At 37.3% G+C, this 17,122-nt stretch overlaps 1 protein-coding gene across 1 annotated transcript in view; it reads right to left on the minus strand.

The window, feature by feature from the left end:
- Positions 1 to 17,122, minus strand: part of COG5 (component of oligomeric golgi complex 5) — a 178,590-nt gene that overhangs the window by 157,134 nt on the left and 4,334 nt on the right. The window contains exons 4-6 of the mRNA XM_030480895.1: positions 15,979 to 16,033; positions 15,809 to 15,878; positions 11,285 to 11,405 (exon numbers count right to left, since the gene is read on the minus strand). Of these exons, the coding sequence (XP_030336755.1) occupies positions 11,285 to 11,405; positions 15,809 to 15,878; positions 15,979 to 16,033 (246 nt within the window). The remainder of the gene's footprint in view (positions 1 to 11,284; positions 11,406 to 15,808; positions 15,879 to 15,978; positions 16,034 to 17,122) is intronic.

Below are 17,122 nucleotides of genomic sequence, written 5' to 3' on the forward strand. Positions count from 1 at the left end.
TAAACACTATTTGTGCTTCATGTGCATGACAGTACATAAGTTTAAACACGTATCAACTTATCAGCTGCATGACTGGTGCAGCTACTCTACTGTCCCAACAGTAATTCCAGCCTGTCCACATCTTTTTTACATAGCAGGGACCAAAACTGAACATAGTATTCCAGGCGTGGCCTGACAAAAGCCAAGTAGAGTGGGATAATGACATCTTTATCTCTGCTGGTGATGCCCTTGTTGATGGAACTCAGCATCCTGTTGGCTTTCTTAATTGATACTAATAACGAAATAGTAGCTATCAGATTCAGAATAATAGATAACTAGGAGGTTGAAAGGGCAAAGATTTCCAGAAATGTAAGGAGCAAGAGGTGTGGACATCTGTAAATGGGAGCAAGAAAGAGCAAAAGACAGAAAACAGTCTTTGATGGCCCTGGAATCAGGTTAAAAACTGTCAGACATACTCCACGTACTACAGCAAAGGTGACTTGAACACACTGTAATTAACTTCTGACACAGCCTTACTAATAGGACATCAATAACATACCTCTCAGGAACAGGTTAACACCTCAAGATTGAAAGCAGAGAACTAAATCCATTTTAAAATATCTGATACACAGCACCCTGACAAGCTCTATATATTTGAGACTAAAATTACCAAATGCATAATAATAATAATAATAATAATAATAATTCTTTGAGTAGTTATAGCTAAAAGACTAATCTCATCAAAAGCAGAAGTCAGATTAATGCTAACATGAAAAAACAGCTTCATAATTCACTCAATATGGCAAATCTGAAACATGTTTATGGTCTTTTAAAGGAAACTAGACATCAAGATAAACCACCGGTATGATTATATGTGGATTAATTTTCTAGAACTGTATGCATAAAGAAAACTAAATTCCGAGATATCAGAATAGTTATGACTTTGGATAACAGTGACACGGCAATGAAACTGCAATGAAGCTACATCAACAGAAACGAAACTTTTAAAAACCTGAGGAAATGTAAATTCAAGCCCTACTAATTTAAAGATTATGTTGAAAACTAAAATTCCAACAAGATATTTTTTCTTGTAACAATTCAAACTTAGTCTTTTCTCTCATGTGCCTGTAATTATCTGGTGTCTTCTATTCAAAATGGTTACAAAAAGAAAGCATTCAAGAGATTAAGTAAAACATACCAACTATTTACATTAAAAGATTTGTCTAACATAAGGTTTCCAAGCCACGAATCCTACTCACAGCAAAATGCAACTTGATAGTAAACATTCTGTATGTTCTATCTGCCTTGCTCAAAGAGGATAAAAAGGTCTTACACTATTAGCCTCTAACTAATGAAAAATTATATTAAGTTTTGCAAATCATTTTGTTACAAACACATTAATTCAATATCTCATAGTGAACAGTTCAAATTAATGAACTTGTTACATACTTTCAAGATTTTTTTTCTTTATTTCAAAAGCCAACAAGAAATAAATTAATCTCCACAGAAGCTCCTTAACTCTGCATAAAAGGTAAAGACAGCATAAAATAAAATAAGAATGTCTAGAACAAGATTGTTGTATGCATAATTTAAACACAGAAAGAAATAAGTGGGTGGTATAGCAATTAACGAAGAGCACAAGGACTAGCTTTTACACTCATTACACAAAATATTTGGTTGTACAGCATAATTCATGAAATAACACAACTTAGCATAAGCTTAAATAGCTCTTCTTTTTATGTTAATTTACAATAAATCAAGGAATGTCTTTGACAAATATGAAGCTAGGAACAACCCTAAAAAAACCACAATACCTTCTTAGTCACCACAAGGATTTTTTGTTAGCACTAACTACCCATAGCTTTCACGGCACTCCTTTCCTTGAATAAACAGATCAGCTAACAAACCAGAATCTTGCTAAACATAGTAAATTAAAGCATTCCAAATACACCTTTTACTTTTTCTTTACCAATGCATAAAATAATATCTTCAATTGCCTCTGCTGTATGAATGTAAGCTGAATGGTTCTACCAACATCATCACAATAAAGAAAAATTATTTTGCAGTATATCTGACTGTCACAGAATGACCAGTATTATCCATGAGAAACATAATATCTGGTGTGTATATATATATTTATTATACATTATACCATTATTTTGTGATTAAATGCACTATTAACCATATACGGATAATCACAATGTAACTAGAGCAGGCCACATTTTCAGTTTTTACCAGAGATGAAGAAAGCAGTTCAGACAGTGTATTCTGTATGTATTTCACATGTGACACTGGCTTTATGTTTGTGAAGAATTTCTTTTTATTTTCAAAATTTTTTGTAAGTCTGATTTTGGAAAAATTAAGCTTTAATATAAAAATGATTTTTCAGTTTCCAGTTTCAGGACTCTATTTTAAAGCTACAAATATTAAGGCTTTTAAATCATTTGTCTATCTGCTCAGCCTTCTCGCCAGGGAGGGTTTTTTAGCTCTGGAATACTACAAATAAAACTTTGTGCAACAACTTTTGAAAAATATTCCATCTTGTGGTAACAGAGACTCATGAAAAACAAAACTAAACAAAAAAACAACTCAATTGAAAGGAACAATATGAAAATGAAGAACATAGAGAATACATTCTACTATAGAACAGCATAGTATATTTTAGCCCAAACAATTTCAGTGAAGGTCTGGCAGTGTAACTGCTACCACCGCAATGGAATCAAGAAAAATGTTTTAGCAAGATACTCGCACTTGGTATGGATGCAGATGCACCACCTGAAGCAGTGGCATTCGAAAAAAACGCAGATGGCTCTGAGCCAATAATACAATTCAGTCATTCCCAGCAGGACTAATTACCCCAGGAGAAGCATCATGCTAGCGTGGCTGTGTAATTTCTATTAATCAAATCAGCTCACTTACCCCTACGGAACAGTGCATTCTGCTACACAGACATATGCTATATTATTTTAGAGGACAACAGGTCTTGCACAAGGCAGTAAATCGTAATACATCTAAATCTCGAAGCAAAAGCACCATGAAAGCAAATTTTTCTCCAGATTGATGTGTGTTGATTCTTAGGAGAAACTGTGCATGGCAATATTAATGTCAACAAATCTGTCTGCTCTGTGTACCAGCAGTGAAAGACCTCACTGACATGACAGTAACCAAGTCCTTCCTCACTCTAATTCCAGTCAACACCAGAGCTGGCTTGGCAAATGTACACTCTAAATTTTCGCTTGGAATAGAAAAAAAGAAAAAAATAAGCTTATCGCTGAGTATAATATGGGAGAAGGCAGCAGTGACAGACAGCTGCCATATTAGCTATGGCAGTTGTTCAGACAGCTTACCATTGCAAGTTTAGTAATACGTGTGTACAGACACCTAACATTACTTCAAACACTGCAGCAGTTAAAAGGACATAATTTTTGTACAACAATATTTAACCTGAAGGACAAATATTACAGTCAGCCAACCTGCAGTCACTTCAGAATAACTCTGTGTGTTTTAGTCAGATTATTTACGCTAATTTAATACTCAATTAATAAGGCACACTTTGGAAACAATAGGTGCAGGTAATTCCAACTTGCAATAGGTATGGATAACAGTACAAAACTGACCACTGAAAAAGGTTATTTAAGTTCTCAACAAATTAGAGCTGTTGTTTCCTGAATACCAACTAGTAGTCTTTAGTATTTTCATAAACACAAAACAATATTCATCATCATTCCCAAATCTTAAAAACTTACAAGAGTAAATTAACATATTAAAAACACCTGGGTCACTGAGAAATTGATAGTTTGCCTTCTTTCCTGGCAAAGGAAAAAAAGATTACATACACGACACATTCACATAGTCAGTACCACCTTCCTTTTCCTGCTCACTGCCTTCTCCTACAGAGTACTGGCATAATAGTTTTTGAGGGTCAATTTTTGCAGCACTCCAGTAACATGATGAACTGTGTGAATTTAACTTGAATGTCAGTCACAACCAGAAGAGAAGTAATTGTGGCAGAGGAGTGAGCTGAAGGTCTTTGAGATTTATCTATTTCATCTGAAGGAGTGATAAGAGGCTGAACTAAAGTGATGGCATGAATTTTCCAGTCACACTGTCCTAATATTCCAGGAGGTGTCTGGGCACAGTGCCCAACAAACGGACTTGTGCAAAGCAAATTTAAAATCAAAGAATCCAACTAAAACAAAACAAAACAAAGAAACACATAAAAAATGTGGTGTGTAAAAATACACACACCACCAAAAAAACACCACACCCCAAAACTTCTCTATAATACATTTACTACTGGGCGGGGAGGCAAGCATCTCTGAGAGAAACAAAGGATTCGCAGCAGGTCAGCTTACTCAGTCCTCCTGCTTCAAGGCAAAATCACCTGTTATCTAATCTATTCCTGGTACATGCTGTGTCTAACTGCTTTTAAAAAAAACTTCAAATACCAACTTCACAGCTCCCCTGAAATTACTATTACTGGCAGAAACTGTTCCTCACATTTTTAGATAAAAATTTTCTTTGCTTCCTTTCAGGCCCACAAGTTACTGTTTCGATCACAGCCAATATGGAGAGCCATTTACTCCCTTGCCATTTGAAAAACTTCTATTTATCTAAAGAATGTTACTCTGCCTCCCAGACCCCTCATCTCCAAACCGAAGAGCCACGCACTTTCAGTTCCTCTGCTGACTGCCTATCCTCAAGACCTTCAGCCATCATTACTTCTGAACTTAGGACTTTATCCAATTAACCTACATCTTTCTTGAATGAGGTGCCTCAAAAGGATCTTGACACTCCAGCTGAAGCATGAACAAAAGATTAGTTTCAGTGTCTTGCACACACCACCTGTCCTTATAAAGATCAGTACAAATTTCATTGCCAACAATGTCACGCTGCTACAAAACAAATGGAACAAGTGACTTGCACTCAATTTGTGAGGAACTATGAAGTCTCCCTGCAGAACTGTTACCCATACAGTCATTTCTCCTATTTCTGCTGCTAACTACAATTATTTATTACTAGGACTTTGCACTTGTCTGAAAGAGAAATGAAATCAGTTCACCTAAGATGTATCTCCAATTTGCTAGGAATATTCTTCATTTTAATCCTGTTTCCCAACATACTTTCCATTCTTCTCTGCTTGATTATTACTTGTAAATTTAATAAGGATATACCATATTACATCACTCAAATCATTAATGAAAACACTAGCCAGCTGCAGAACACATTTCAACAAAACCCCACCTGATCTATTGCTGGGCAACAGTGAACAACTGATGACAGATTTTGGTCATCGTTGGGGTACAGCTTTCTCAAAACTTCTGCATTCATCACACACCATTTTCATCTGGATTATATTGCTGATGTGTGGCAACATGTCAAGAACCCTGTTTAAATCGAACTACACCACAGTCATTGATCTCTCTAGCCCTCAGACTTGTTAGGCTGCCAACAGAGAAAATACAGTTAATTAAACAGGATTTATTCTTTATAAATCTGTGGCCTACCATTAAATAGTATTTTTATAGTCTAGACTCCCACAAATAGTTTATCTGTTCTAGAGTTTCTTTGCTTAAGTTAGAGTTGTTTAAATAAAATAGCTCTATTTTCAATAAAGCAAGCCCTCCAGTCTTCTGAATCTCATCTCTCCCCACAGGAGTTCCCAAAGATAATCACAAAGAACAATGAGATTACTCTGAAAAGCAGCTGAGATACATTAGGATGACTATAGATATTGTTTATATTTGTATTCTTAAAATTTATATACATACACGTATATACATATGCACACAAAAGAACACACTCTCCTTTCTATGGAATACGTCCACATTTTGACAGCAACAAAGAAAAATAAAATAGACTTCTTATGTTTAAAATATTTGGAAAGATTTTGTTCTATTTCATGTCATAAGCATTACCAAAGATGGGAAAAACACAGACCATGTGACATTACTACAACACAAGAACAAGAAGTAAAAAGAAACTGAATTTTCACAAAGAAATTTAACTTTCTCCCTCTATCAAGCATTGTCTTATATTACTATATGACACAAACTTCATAACGAGCTGTAATACTATAGATAACTTCACAGTCTTTACAATGGTGTTCCCTTTTGGTGTAAACTCCAGGTTACTACATGTAGTAGAATACTAAAAAAGCACACTGAAACAGAGAAACCTCAACACTGGACAAGATGAGGTCCCACCAACACATTCCCCAATAAGGCAGGCAGAGAAGAGGTCCTTTTTCTCCTCCCATTTCCTCTAATTTTGATGCTAACAGACATCAGCTATTTCCAGGCTTTTTCTCGTTTAACTGATATCATGACCTACCTTGTTTACCCTAGAAAGGTGCTAAGTCCAATTTTTTTCTCATTTCCTCAAAAGAACTTTTCAGGCCCAAGATCACTGTCACCTTTGTGCAGATGTCACTAGTTCTGGAGTACACTCTAGAAGACAGGGCTACCACCACCTACATTATGCCAGCTACAAAGAGGCCTTCCATCCAGGCATAGCCACATAACTTCTTTCAAACTATATTTCACACAGTATCATGCATATCCTAAATATGTTTTCTCCATCCAAGCTACGCTTCTTCACAAGTATCATCAAACTTGAGCTTATTTCTTTGAATTTCCCTAAAGTATTCCTATTGCCACGTTAAGCCTAAATAACAGCGTAAGCTTTGCCCTCTCTTTATAAAAAACTGTGCTCGTTTTGGCTAGGGTAGAGTTAATTTTCTCCACAGTAGGTGTTATGGGGCTATGGTTTGCATTTATGCTGGAAACAGTGCTGATAACACAGGGGTGTTTTAGCTAATGCTGAGCAGTGCTTACACAGAGCCAAGGCCTTTTCTGCTCCTCACACCACCCCACCAGCGAGCAGGCTGGGGGTGCACAAGGAGTTGGGAGGGGACACAGCCGGGACTGCTGACCGCAACTGACCCCAGGGATATCCCACACCATATGGAGTCATGCTCAGCATGTAAAGCTGGGGAAGAAGGAGGAAGGGGGGACATTGGGAGTGATGGTGTTTGTCTTCCCAAGTAACCATTACATATGGTGGAGCCCTGCTGTCCTGGAGATGGCTGAACACCACCCTGCCCATGGGAAGTGGTGAATGAATTCCTGCTTTTGCTTTGCTTGTGCAGCTTTTGCTTTACCTGTTAAACTGCCTTTATCTCAACCCACAAGTTTTCTCACTTTTACTCTTCTGAATCTCTCCCCCATCCTACCAGGGAGGGAGTGAGAGAGTTGCTGTGTGGGGCTTGAGTTGCCAGCTGTGATTAAACCACAAGAACACAATACATATGTAGGGTTATCTCCATTTTACCTAGACTCCTGTAACTAACAATATTTTGCCTTTCATATAGAATTATTTAGCTTTAAAGTAAGGTCACAGTCCTATCTTCCCCCATCCTCTCTTCTCATAAGGTACATGGAAGGCAGTATTGTCCTGAAGCAACTTCTACATTGAAGACACTGAAAACCTTATTTAAATAGGCCCCTTCCCCTTCATTTTATGGCTGCACAGCTTAGTCACAGACCAACTCTGAGTTTACAAAAGAGCACGATTATGGCTGCTGAGAGAGCCTACCTACAAGTACTATATGCGCACAAGGTCATTCAAGTAAATAAATTCACTTGCTGTGAAATATAACACAACCACATAGGAACTAGGACTTTATTATAATTAAGTCTAGGCATTTATATGAATAATGATGACATCAGTTATAGGTATTTAACAAGCAAAAGATAAATCCACTGCTGTCCAGACCTAGCTCTGTAACTGACAGATGGAATTTACAATCTGTCCACAGTCAAACCGGACATTTGCTGCACAGCTAAGAATTTTTTCATCTTCATCTGATCAGTTACTGGCCACAGTTACAGACAGTAATTTCTGCATACCGACACAGAAGATAGCAGATTTCTTTAATACCTACAAAATTTCTTCTGTAAAAGGGAACTGTATATAGTTTACCATGTTCTTGTCACATTCTATTTAAACCTGATTAGGAATGTTTCTTTTTCACCTTATAAAATATTTGTATTAAAATATCACCAAGAAGCAGAGTCATGTAGGGCATGTAATTCACTGCATTAGGCACTATGTAACATCTGAATATGCCATTTGTGTTACCTATCCATACACTGAATTCGATTGTATAATAACGAAGAACGACCACTAGAGAAGCAGCTAATAGCTCATTCAATGTACTATCACAGCTTTGTTTCTACTTTGGTAGAGAACTCGAAGAAGATTGCTGGGAGGTGGACAAGGTGCAGCAGAAAGTTTGGAGGTTTATATACCTGTATCTGTACACGCACACACACACACACACATACATGTTAATCACATTTACTCTCTAAAAAATACATAGGGAATTAAGTTTTTTCTTCTTACTGTGCCAAAGCTAATTTCAATAGAATGCTAAAAATCAGACACAGAGGAATTTTAGAACTACTTTGGATTTAAGTAGAGATCTCAGTGAAAATATTACCAAATACTTTCAGAGTAAAGTTCCTAACATCATTCACTGAAGCTGGAGATCTGCAGACTACTAGCAACTTAACGAAGTATTCAATAAACAAAGCCGTTCTCAGTGAAAGCTACTATTTCTTGTAGTTCCTCTGATTGACCCATATTTCTAATTCCAATATTTTGCATTTTTATTGTATCTATTCCCATCACTACAAAATAAACTTCAAGACACAACTAAGTAAAAGTTGTAAGTGAACTAACATGGATTTGCTAAGGAAATATATGTGGAATACCTACTCATTTGTGTCCTCCGAACACACACACAGAGAGTACAACAGTATGTAAAAACAATGGCCAGTTATCCCAAGATTCTACCCAGAATAACCTATAAGCAATAAAAGGTACATTATACCATAGAAAGTGCAAAGCTTTCACAGTAACATCACAGTGCTGCTGATTTCAATTAAGCAGAAATTATATTGCACATGTACACCAGAAGTGTAAGAAACAATGGGAAGAAATTTTCCCTGAATGAGACAAAAGGGATATTCAGAAACATCTGGCTAAAAACACAGTTTAATATTAATCTTGGCCCTGACCCCCAATTCAAAAGCAAGCCTCCATGACACAGATCTCCCTATCCAATACCAAGCTTTAACACCACTCATGTCTACCACCTATTTACTGCCGCCAGATGTTGCAGTACTTCCCAAGCCCTCCCAAAGCTTTCATATCTCACCACCGAATAACCAGTGCCCAGTGTCTGTTCCCCATGCTTCCCACCCTCCCACTACCACAGAGCACTACAGCACATTTCCCATCTCTCTGACGCACAGCATTTCCACACCCTCACCCCAAGTGACCACAGCCTCACAGCATTCCTGCCCCGTGCCACCACCACCCTACAGATCTCTCACACATCCCAATGCTTTCCAAGGCCAGAAGCACAGCATGGTGCCTCCCCAGCCATACCCCAAAATCCAGCCTCCCTGCAACACACCATCTCCTCACTGACTCCCACTGCAGTACCCTGAAGCGTCTTGACTCCAGCCACTGCGCACTTTCCTCCCCTCTGAAGAAAGCTGCCCCATCTGCTCACCCAGTGAGCCACCACACCACCACACAGCACAGACACCTCCAACTCGCCACACCAGCCACTCCTCAGAGGGTGTTCCCATCCACTCTGGTGCTGGGAGTCACGGGCAGCTGGGAGGCAATAAGAATTCAGACCAGCCAAGGTGGGCAGCAGAGGGTAACAAAGAGCAGACAGCCAGAAGACAAGGGAGGGATGCAGATGCAGAGGGAAAAGAGAAGAAAGGAAAAGAGACCAGGAAAAGAGAAGGAGAGAGAAATTACAGTAGACAAGGGATTTTACAAGGCCATAAACCATCCAGAATTAAGAATTAAATTAAAGACCACAAGCCTTGGATCCTCCACCCCCAGACTGATGAAACTCAAAAGAGTTTCCTAAGGGGACATGTTTCCCTTCATCTTTAACCATAATAATTACTCAGACTTTTCTAAGCTTCAGGAAAAGACTAAGTATTTGAAAACAAGAAGCTCAAAAGACTGTGACACCTTAACAAAAGAAAGTGCAAGCTCTTTTTTAAATGGTAAAAGGAAAAAAAAAAGGGGGGGGGAGGGAAAGGAAGGAGAGTAATAAAAGGCATTTCCTTTAAAAGAATGAAATCCTAAAAGCTACACAAGATAAACATCTCAGGTTTTACCATTATACGGTACTAATTATTTTAATAAGATCTAGTATTCAGAGTAATCCCACAAGACTTGTAAAGTAGGTAAAAGACAGTATTGCTTTATATATCCTGAAGAGACATATAAAGTGTGAAGGGAGACCAAAATGGAAAGAAAATAAAGAATTCGAAAAAACAGAAAATTAAAAAAAAATAAAAAATTAGAAAAACTATCCTAGCTTAGAATGCTGCAACTGATGCTTAAGTGCTTCAGTCAAACTGATACACTAAATACATATATAAGCTTTCCATTTGCAACGCAGCGCTTGCTAATTATAAGACTAATTCATTGTCTAATAATTTTTTGATTACACAGTATAAAAAGAGCAGTAGTGACAAATATGCACAATAAACCTAAGGGTGATTCTGAATGTTTTATAAGTTCAGCCCTCCCACAACCTATTTGTGGAAGCTGAAATTTGAATACCATTAAACCAAAGGAGAAGCAGCTGGCAAGATACCATATACGATACCATATACAACACCAACAACTAATCTCCAAGACTAATGGGATGCTCCTCACTGCATCCTGCAGCACAGTGTGGAAGTACCCAAGCTACCTCCAGTACGGAAAACAATCTAGCAATGTAGTGTGAGCTTCATGAAAACTATTTCATCATTCTTCCTAAAACCAATAAAATACAGGGTAAATTAGTTGCTACTGTAGCAGAATGCTTCCAGTATCTGAACTAGGTTAGGTATCTGTATATCATATTATATACAGCTTTCATAAAGGCCACAGGGCCAATAATTTTCTTTTAGGATGTAGTGCAATATCTTCCAAAAACTAAATATCTGCTGCCTCTGAAAGCATTTTATACAAACACAGGCCAGTAAGAAATCAATTGCTTCACAAAAAAAGAACACAAGTTATTATCATAGAATTTTCATGTTATTAAAAAAATGAAAGTTCTAATGAGCTCTGTCCATACCATTTCTCAATTTAAATCAGTAAGTAGACAGCTAGAACTCCAGTAGAAAGTTTTGGGGGTTTTCTTGTGTCAAACACTAGTGTGAGTCATGTGAGTGCAAGCTAAAAATGCCTCTAAAAGTAACTAAGAAGGACTCACCAAGTTCATTAAGACTCTGGGCAGCTTTTGTTATCTCTCTGCTTCCTCCTTGCAGTTGTCCTTGAAGTCTCTTACTGAGATACAAGATGCGTATTATCCTCCGCAGCAAGTCACAGGCAGCCTGCAGAGAAATCACAGCATTAGGGGATACTATCAGTACGTTATGATCACATAGTATTAGGCCTCAAAAATGGAAATATTTTAACAAAAAAAGGAAATATGAATACAAATAAAAACAAGGAACTTTAGAACACTGCAATCCCTTTTCAGGATTTTTAACAAGATTTTATGCAATACAGACCAATACTTTCTAAAGCTGGTAATTACATTCACAGGGCTACTGAGATTATGCTATCACTACTGGCTAAAAAAAAAAAAGAAACTACACATGCAAAGCCTCCTGAAGTCTTTACTTTATGGATATCAAAATTAAGTTAAAATTAATTTAGAAAATATTTAGTATCTGACAGACTTTGAATCCCTTCCTAGAGTTTTAGAGTTTATAGAGTTTCAAGTTAATACCTTGAAAACTGTTAAAATGCACACATGAAAACATATACCAGTGAGTCATTTCAACCAATATTCAGTAGACTGCACAACTTCTCAGTCTCTTTCCTATGCCAGCACAAACCAATGAAAACACAAATATTTATAGTTCAATTTTATTAAACATCTAGACAGAACCAAAAGGAAAAGTTCAGAAAATCCCCACTGAGGCAAATCACCGAGAGCAGTTACTCTCACTGCTTTTGGCTCTGTATCATGCAGTCTGAAGTGCAAGTTTCCTGAGCAGTCTAACACATCTTAACCACATGATTTCTATTACCATTAGTGAGAACCAAGTGAGGCTTATCCTACTTTGAGAGATTAATGCATTAGTTTTTATCAATTCATTTCTTTAATTAGAAAAATCTTGATCCACATATCACTTTCATATCTGAACTGAATTTCTGCAAGATGAATCAAAAATAGCTTTTTATACAGCACACTGCTTCGCCAAATAAGAGGGCACACTACTACTAGTTTGCTTTCAAATTTAATTACTCTCTAATCCAATTGCGTACCTCTGGCTAATCTTTTTCCCTAGGTATTCAACTTCACTTATCTTCGGACCATCTTTACATGCCAAAAGATTATTTCTTTTTCATTTAATTGTTGCTCATTATCTCCTATCCCAAGAAACAATCTTAAAATGACTATCAAACTGAGTAAAAGATGGGAAAAGTTACATTTAGAAACAAGAGGAAAAAAAGTTTTAGCTTCTGGCCCTGTGAATTAAGAGGAGAAAAACCCAAGGACACTGAAAATGCACTCTTCACAGTGATTGTGCCCTTAACAAAGATTTTGTTTCATGCAAGTATTTCCATCTACACAAGTTGTCCAACTTAAAAAAACTCCCAGTCACTGTAAGGGAATGCAACATATGAGGACTGTATAATGGAAATAAAAAATTCTATCTAATAGTGGAGTTGTTCACAGCTGCTAGATCTTCTAACCTGACCACCTGCATAACCAAAGTCTGAATTAATTCAGGAAGCATTCTCTTCCTGAGTTGATATAGGATGCTTTTCTAAAGGACATGCTTTCATCCAAGAAGGAATGAACTGCACCATCCAGGCAAGAATTAATTTGGAAAAGGCCAGTGGCCTGAGTTAGTCCCAGTGGGTTTAGTAAAATTGAAAATAAAACCTGATTTTTCTGGAGATTACATATTAGTTACCTCCTGAAATTTAAAGCACCATATCAACACTAGTAAACATTATTGCTACAATTCAAGCAATCAAAAAGCCTCTTACTTCTAATCTCAGGTTAATTTTAAGAAATTATAGAAAGACGACTTAATTATAAAGAGAGGACCACTAAAAATGTGTCAGTTCATAGCACATACAGGCAATTGCATGTATCTGCCAGACAATACTGTAATTGGATGTACCAGAAATCTGAAGAAAGATGAGACAGTCCACTATCTTCAGACTACATTTACTATTCAGTTACAGTAGCATCAGGATGAAATCTGCTACTAGTGATTATTTTAAAGAATAAGTCTAAAATACAGAATTATTCTTTTTTAAAAGTGGGATTTTTTTTAATTGGCTATTAAAAGCATTTTTAAACACTGAGATATCTGAAATTAAGCAAACATGTAGAAACACTTGGTTAAACAGAGCTGTACAGAGAATAACCCTCTGAAGGACAAATTCTCTGCCTACATATTTCAGCTGCTAACTATTCCCATTTAGCTTGTGATCTACTATGGAAAGACTCAGTAGAGGACAGTAGGAAGTAAACTTTGTGAGTCTGCTGCTCCCTTGGGATGCCACAAAGCTCTAAGAACAGAGCAAGACATAATATACAAGACAAGCACACAGCAGAGATTTAGAATTCAGGACTAGATCTGAATTTTGACAATGAATTTGCAGCAAGTACGTTTATGAAAAAGCCAGACTATATTAAAAACAATTAAGGATGGTAAAATCCAGTTTTATGCAAGCTAAATATTCCTTCAGTTTGTGAGCAGTCCCAGAGCAATCAATGGAGAAACACTAAAATAACACCATTACGAGCACAAAAGTCTCTTCAACACCACACAGTTCAGCAAAAAATACCTGCCAACCCCAGAGATTTTGACAGAAGGCAACCTCTTTTATCAGTCATCTACCTTTTTCTACTTATTCTACCAACTGTACACCAACTGATAAAATGTGTAAGTTTGAAAGTGTACCATGCCACAAGTCTTGCATTTGGGAGCAATTTTACTTCACAAGCCCTGCCATCACCAGGAAGTGAATTGTCTGATGTGCTGTTGCCCTTCCTTCCTGAACAAACAAGTCAGTTGGGTAAAGATACTCCACGGTTATACATCTTGGGCAGGCAGGACAGTTGAGATTTCAAAGGCCTATTGACTCAACTCACTGTAAGTCCAGATTCATTTCATAATTCAGGTGTCCTGACCCTCAACTTCTCCTAGCAGCATAGTGCAATACAAAGCACTCGCTATATATCTGCCAACACAAGAAAGTTCATGCTGAGGATTAACTCCCACTGGCAGAGAAGCTGGAATCACCATTCCTCTTTCTACACTGAGGTAAGTAAGTGGATTTGGATGCTAGGAAGGGTAGCCTAGCAGGCTTCCCTTACCCTGAAACTCTTTTTTCTGACTTACAGCCAAGAAAAGCCAGATATTAAAAATTCCCTGGCACAGGCTGCTGACCCTGGATGGATGCTGCTTTCACACCATAGGAAAATCCATGTAACCCTGCTACAGCAAAGAGGAAGCCAAGAGCACCCAAGAAACAGTTCCTAAATTCAGGGCCTATTCTTCCCAGATGTCCTTGTGCAGTTTGACTTTGTGTAAGGTGAGGGCAGAAATGATCTTCATCTTCAGACTCAAATTCCTGCAACCCTTTCCACAAAGAACAAAAAATTCTGCACCTAAATTCTGCCACATGGAAATTAGGGAAGTTTTGCCCAGTGGCAAGAACAGTAACAGCTGGAGCTGAAAAGAACAGGAGAAGCAGCTGGACAAACTGGCTGAACAGAATGTTAAGAGCTTCCTGCTGAACTTCATGGTTACTGAAAGTAATGCAGAAAATAGAAATTCAGCAGAGAGACTACTGCAGCTGCTCCACCAGCCCCCAGACCAGAAACTGCATGACAGTTTGCAGCTCTATCTACTCCACTGTACAACAGCAGTCACCCACAGATGGCAATCTACTTAAGTGTATATCCACAGCTCAAATTTCAGGTACTAAAAGATAAGTTCCTAGTTCTGCAAAGTTAAGGTAAATTTGCGAAGACAAATAGTTCAAACAATAACTCATTAAAAACTTGTTGACTTGGAATTTGTTTTTCAAATCATAAACTGAATAGAAGGCAGCTACGTGACTCCTGAAGATCTATGGAATAGTTTTCAACTATTATAAAATTAACAGTGGAAGATGTGACACATCTCACCATCGGTGCGACACATCTCACCATCGTTGTGACAAACCCTCTCCCACTGCTATCCTCTAAGAGAGACCTACATTCTCCTGTAGACTCCATTTATATTCAAAAGACAGGAACAGCTACATACCTGGGCTTATAAAACTCCAGAACCACAACTGGCTTCAAAAGTTGCATCTTAACTATTTTGAAAGAATTAATTCCAAAACCCTTTACTAAACTGCAGCCAAGCATTATTAACTCAGAGGAGAAAAGAATCTTCTACACAACAGCACCGTAACATTTAATACCAAAATTACACAAACAGTAATGAGAATTTAGTTAATCTGTACTCAGACAACCCTTCCCTCTTCCCTGCATCTCTACAAACCTCACTTAGCTACTGCAAATGTCGTTTCCTACTTTGCAATACAAAGCACTTCTCAGTAGCTCATAAAGAGACATACAAAGACCGATTTGCGTTGAGAAATACTGACACTGAAATACGGGCTACTGGAGCATGAAAATCCCACCCATGTCTGACAACTGGGAAATGATACATGTTCAGAAAGCTTTAAATATATTTTTAATATAACTTACTTGGAGTTTTGCTAGCTGAGCTGTGCGAGACACTATTTTGTTGTAGGGGTCAACAATTTTGACTCTAATTCTAAGAATAAGAAGAGAAATTTATTTACAGAGGTATTAATAAATCACATGATAGAACAATTAAGAATTTCTACTTTCTAATCACATAATGAATGGCATACCTATCGACAGTACTTTGTAGAGCACCAATTCTAGTCTGCATCATTTGGAGGACACCTGCAAAAGAAAGCATATTTTTTCCATGCAATGCTTGTCAATTACTGAAAGACCTATTCTTCAAATCATTACAACTACTGCAGGCTATTTTAGCATTAAAATAAAAAAAAACTAAAAAAAAAAAACCCACAAAAAACCCACAAACAAACAAAAAAACCCCCACCAAAACCCAACAGTTTCCCCCTTCACAGAAAATTTACTACGAAACATGAAAACAGATTGAAATTAATAAAACACAGCATATTTGGAAACAAACTATACAGATAATAGGTCACTTACTAAATGTTATGGAAAATTAATTGATAGAGAACACAAACCTACAGAAGAAATACCACTCTGAAATCCATCATACATTAAGTTTCAAGTAATATTTAGAGTATGTTGCCTTCTAAGAGAATGATGATCAGGACTGCTGACGAAAGACATAAAACCTGATATAAACACCCGAAAATGATACACAAAAATGGCACAACCTATTTAATGCTATTTATCTAACACAGTGACTAGACAGCTCAGAGAAACCAACAAAGAGGACTGAGAAGATAACCAATTCTATTTCAAGGTTTTGTTCCTGTTCACAAGCATCTTTAGCAAAAACTAAGGCATCGATGTCATTGTGAGGTCATCTAATTTAGATTACAGAGCAAACTACCCTAACCATGTTTGTTCCAGATTAGTTTGGCAAAGCAGTACAATGAAAACCCACCAGCATGCTTGTTCTTTTCTTGTTAAGAGCAGTCAAGGGTAGCAGTCATTTTTGCAATATGGAATCAGCCTGCTGAGAATTTAATTAAGTTACACCAACCCAGGCCTATGAAATTATTTTTGTTCCAGTCATTGCTTGCCATTCTCAAACATGTTACATTTTTTGTTAAGCCCTGTTTACAAGCATGTCATCATCAAACTGGATAAAGCTGCAATATGATATAGTAAGACAGAAGACACATATAACTACTGCTAATAGTTTTATTCAGCTTGTCCTGTACTGGGACTATATCTCATGTATTTTGTATTAATATGCAAACTCCCATCTTCTCCATGTTTCAGAAGTATTAACTCAGCTTAGTGACAGACTCAGGAGTTCTCTGA

This window comes from Strigops habroptila, chromosome 3 (assembly GCF_004027225.2).
Source record: "Strigops habroptila isolate Jane chromosome 3, bStrHab1.2.pri, whole genome shotgun sequence".
Lineage (NCBI taxonomy): Eukaryota > Metazoa > Chordata > Aves > Psittaciformes > Psittacidae > Strigops > Strigops habroptila.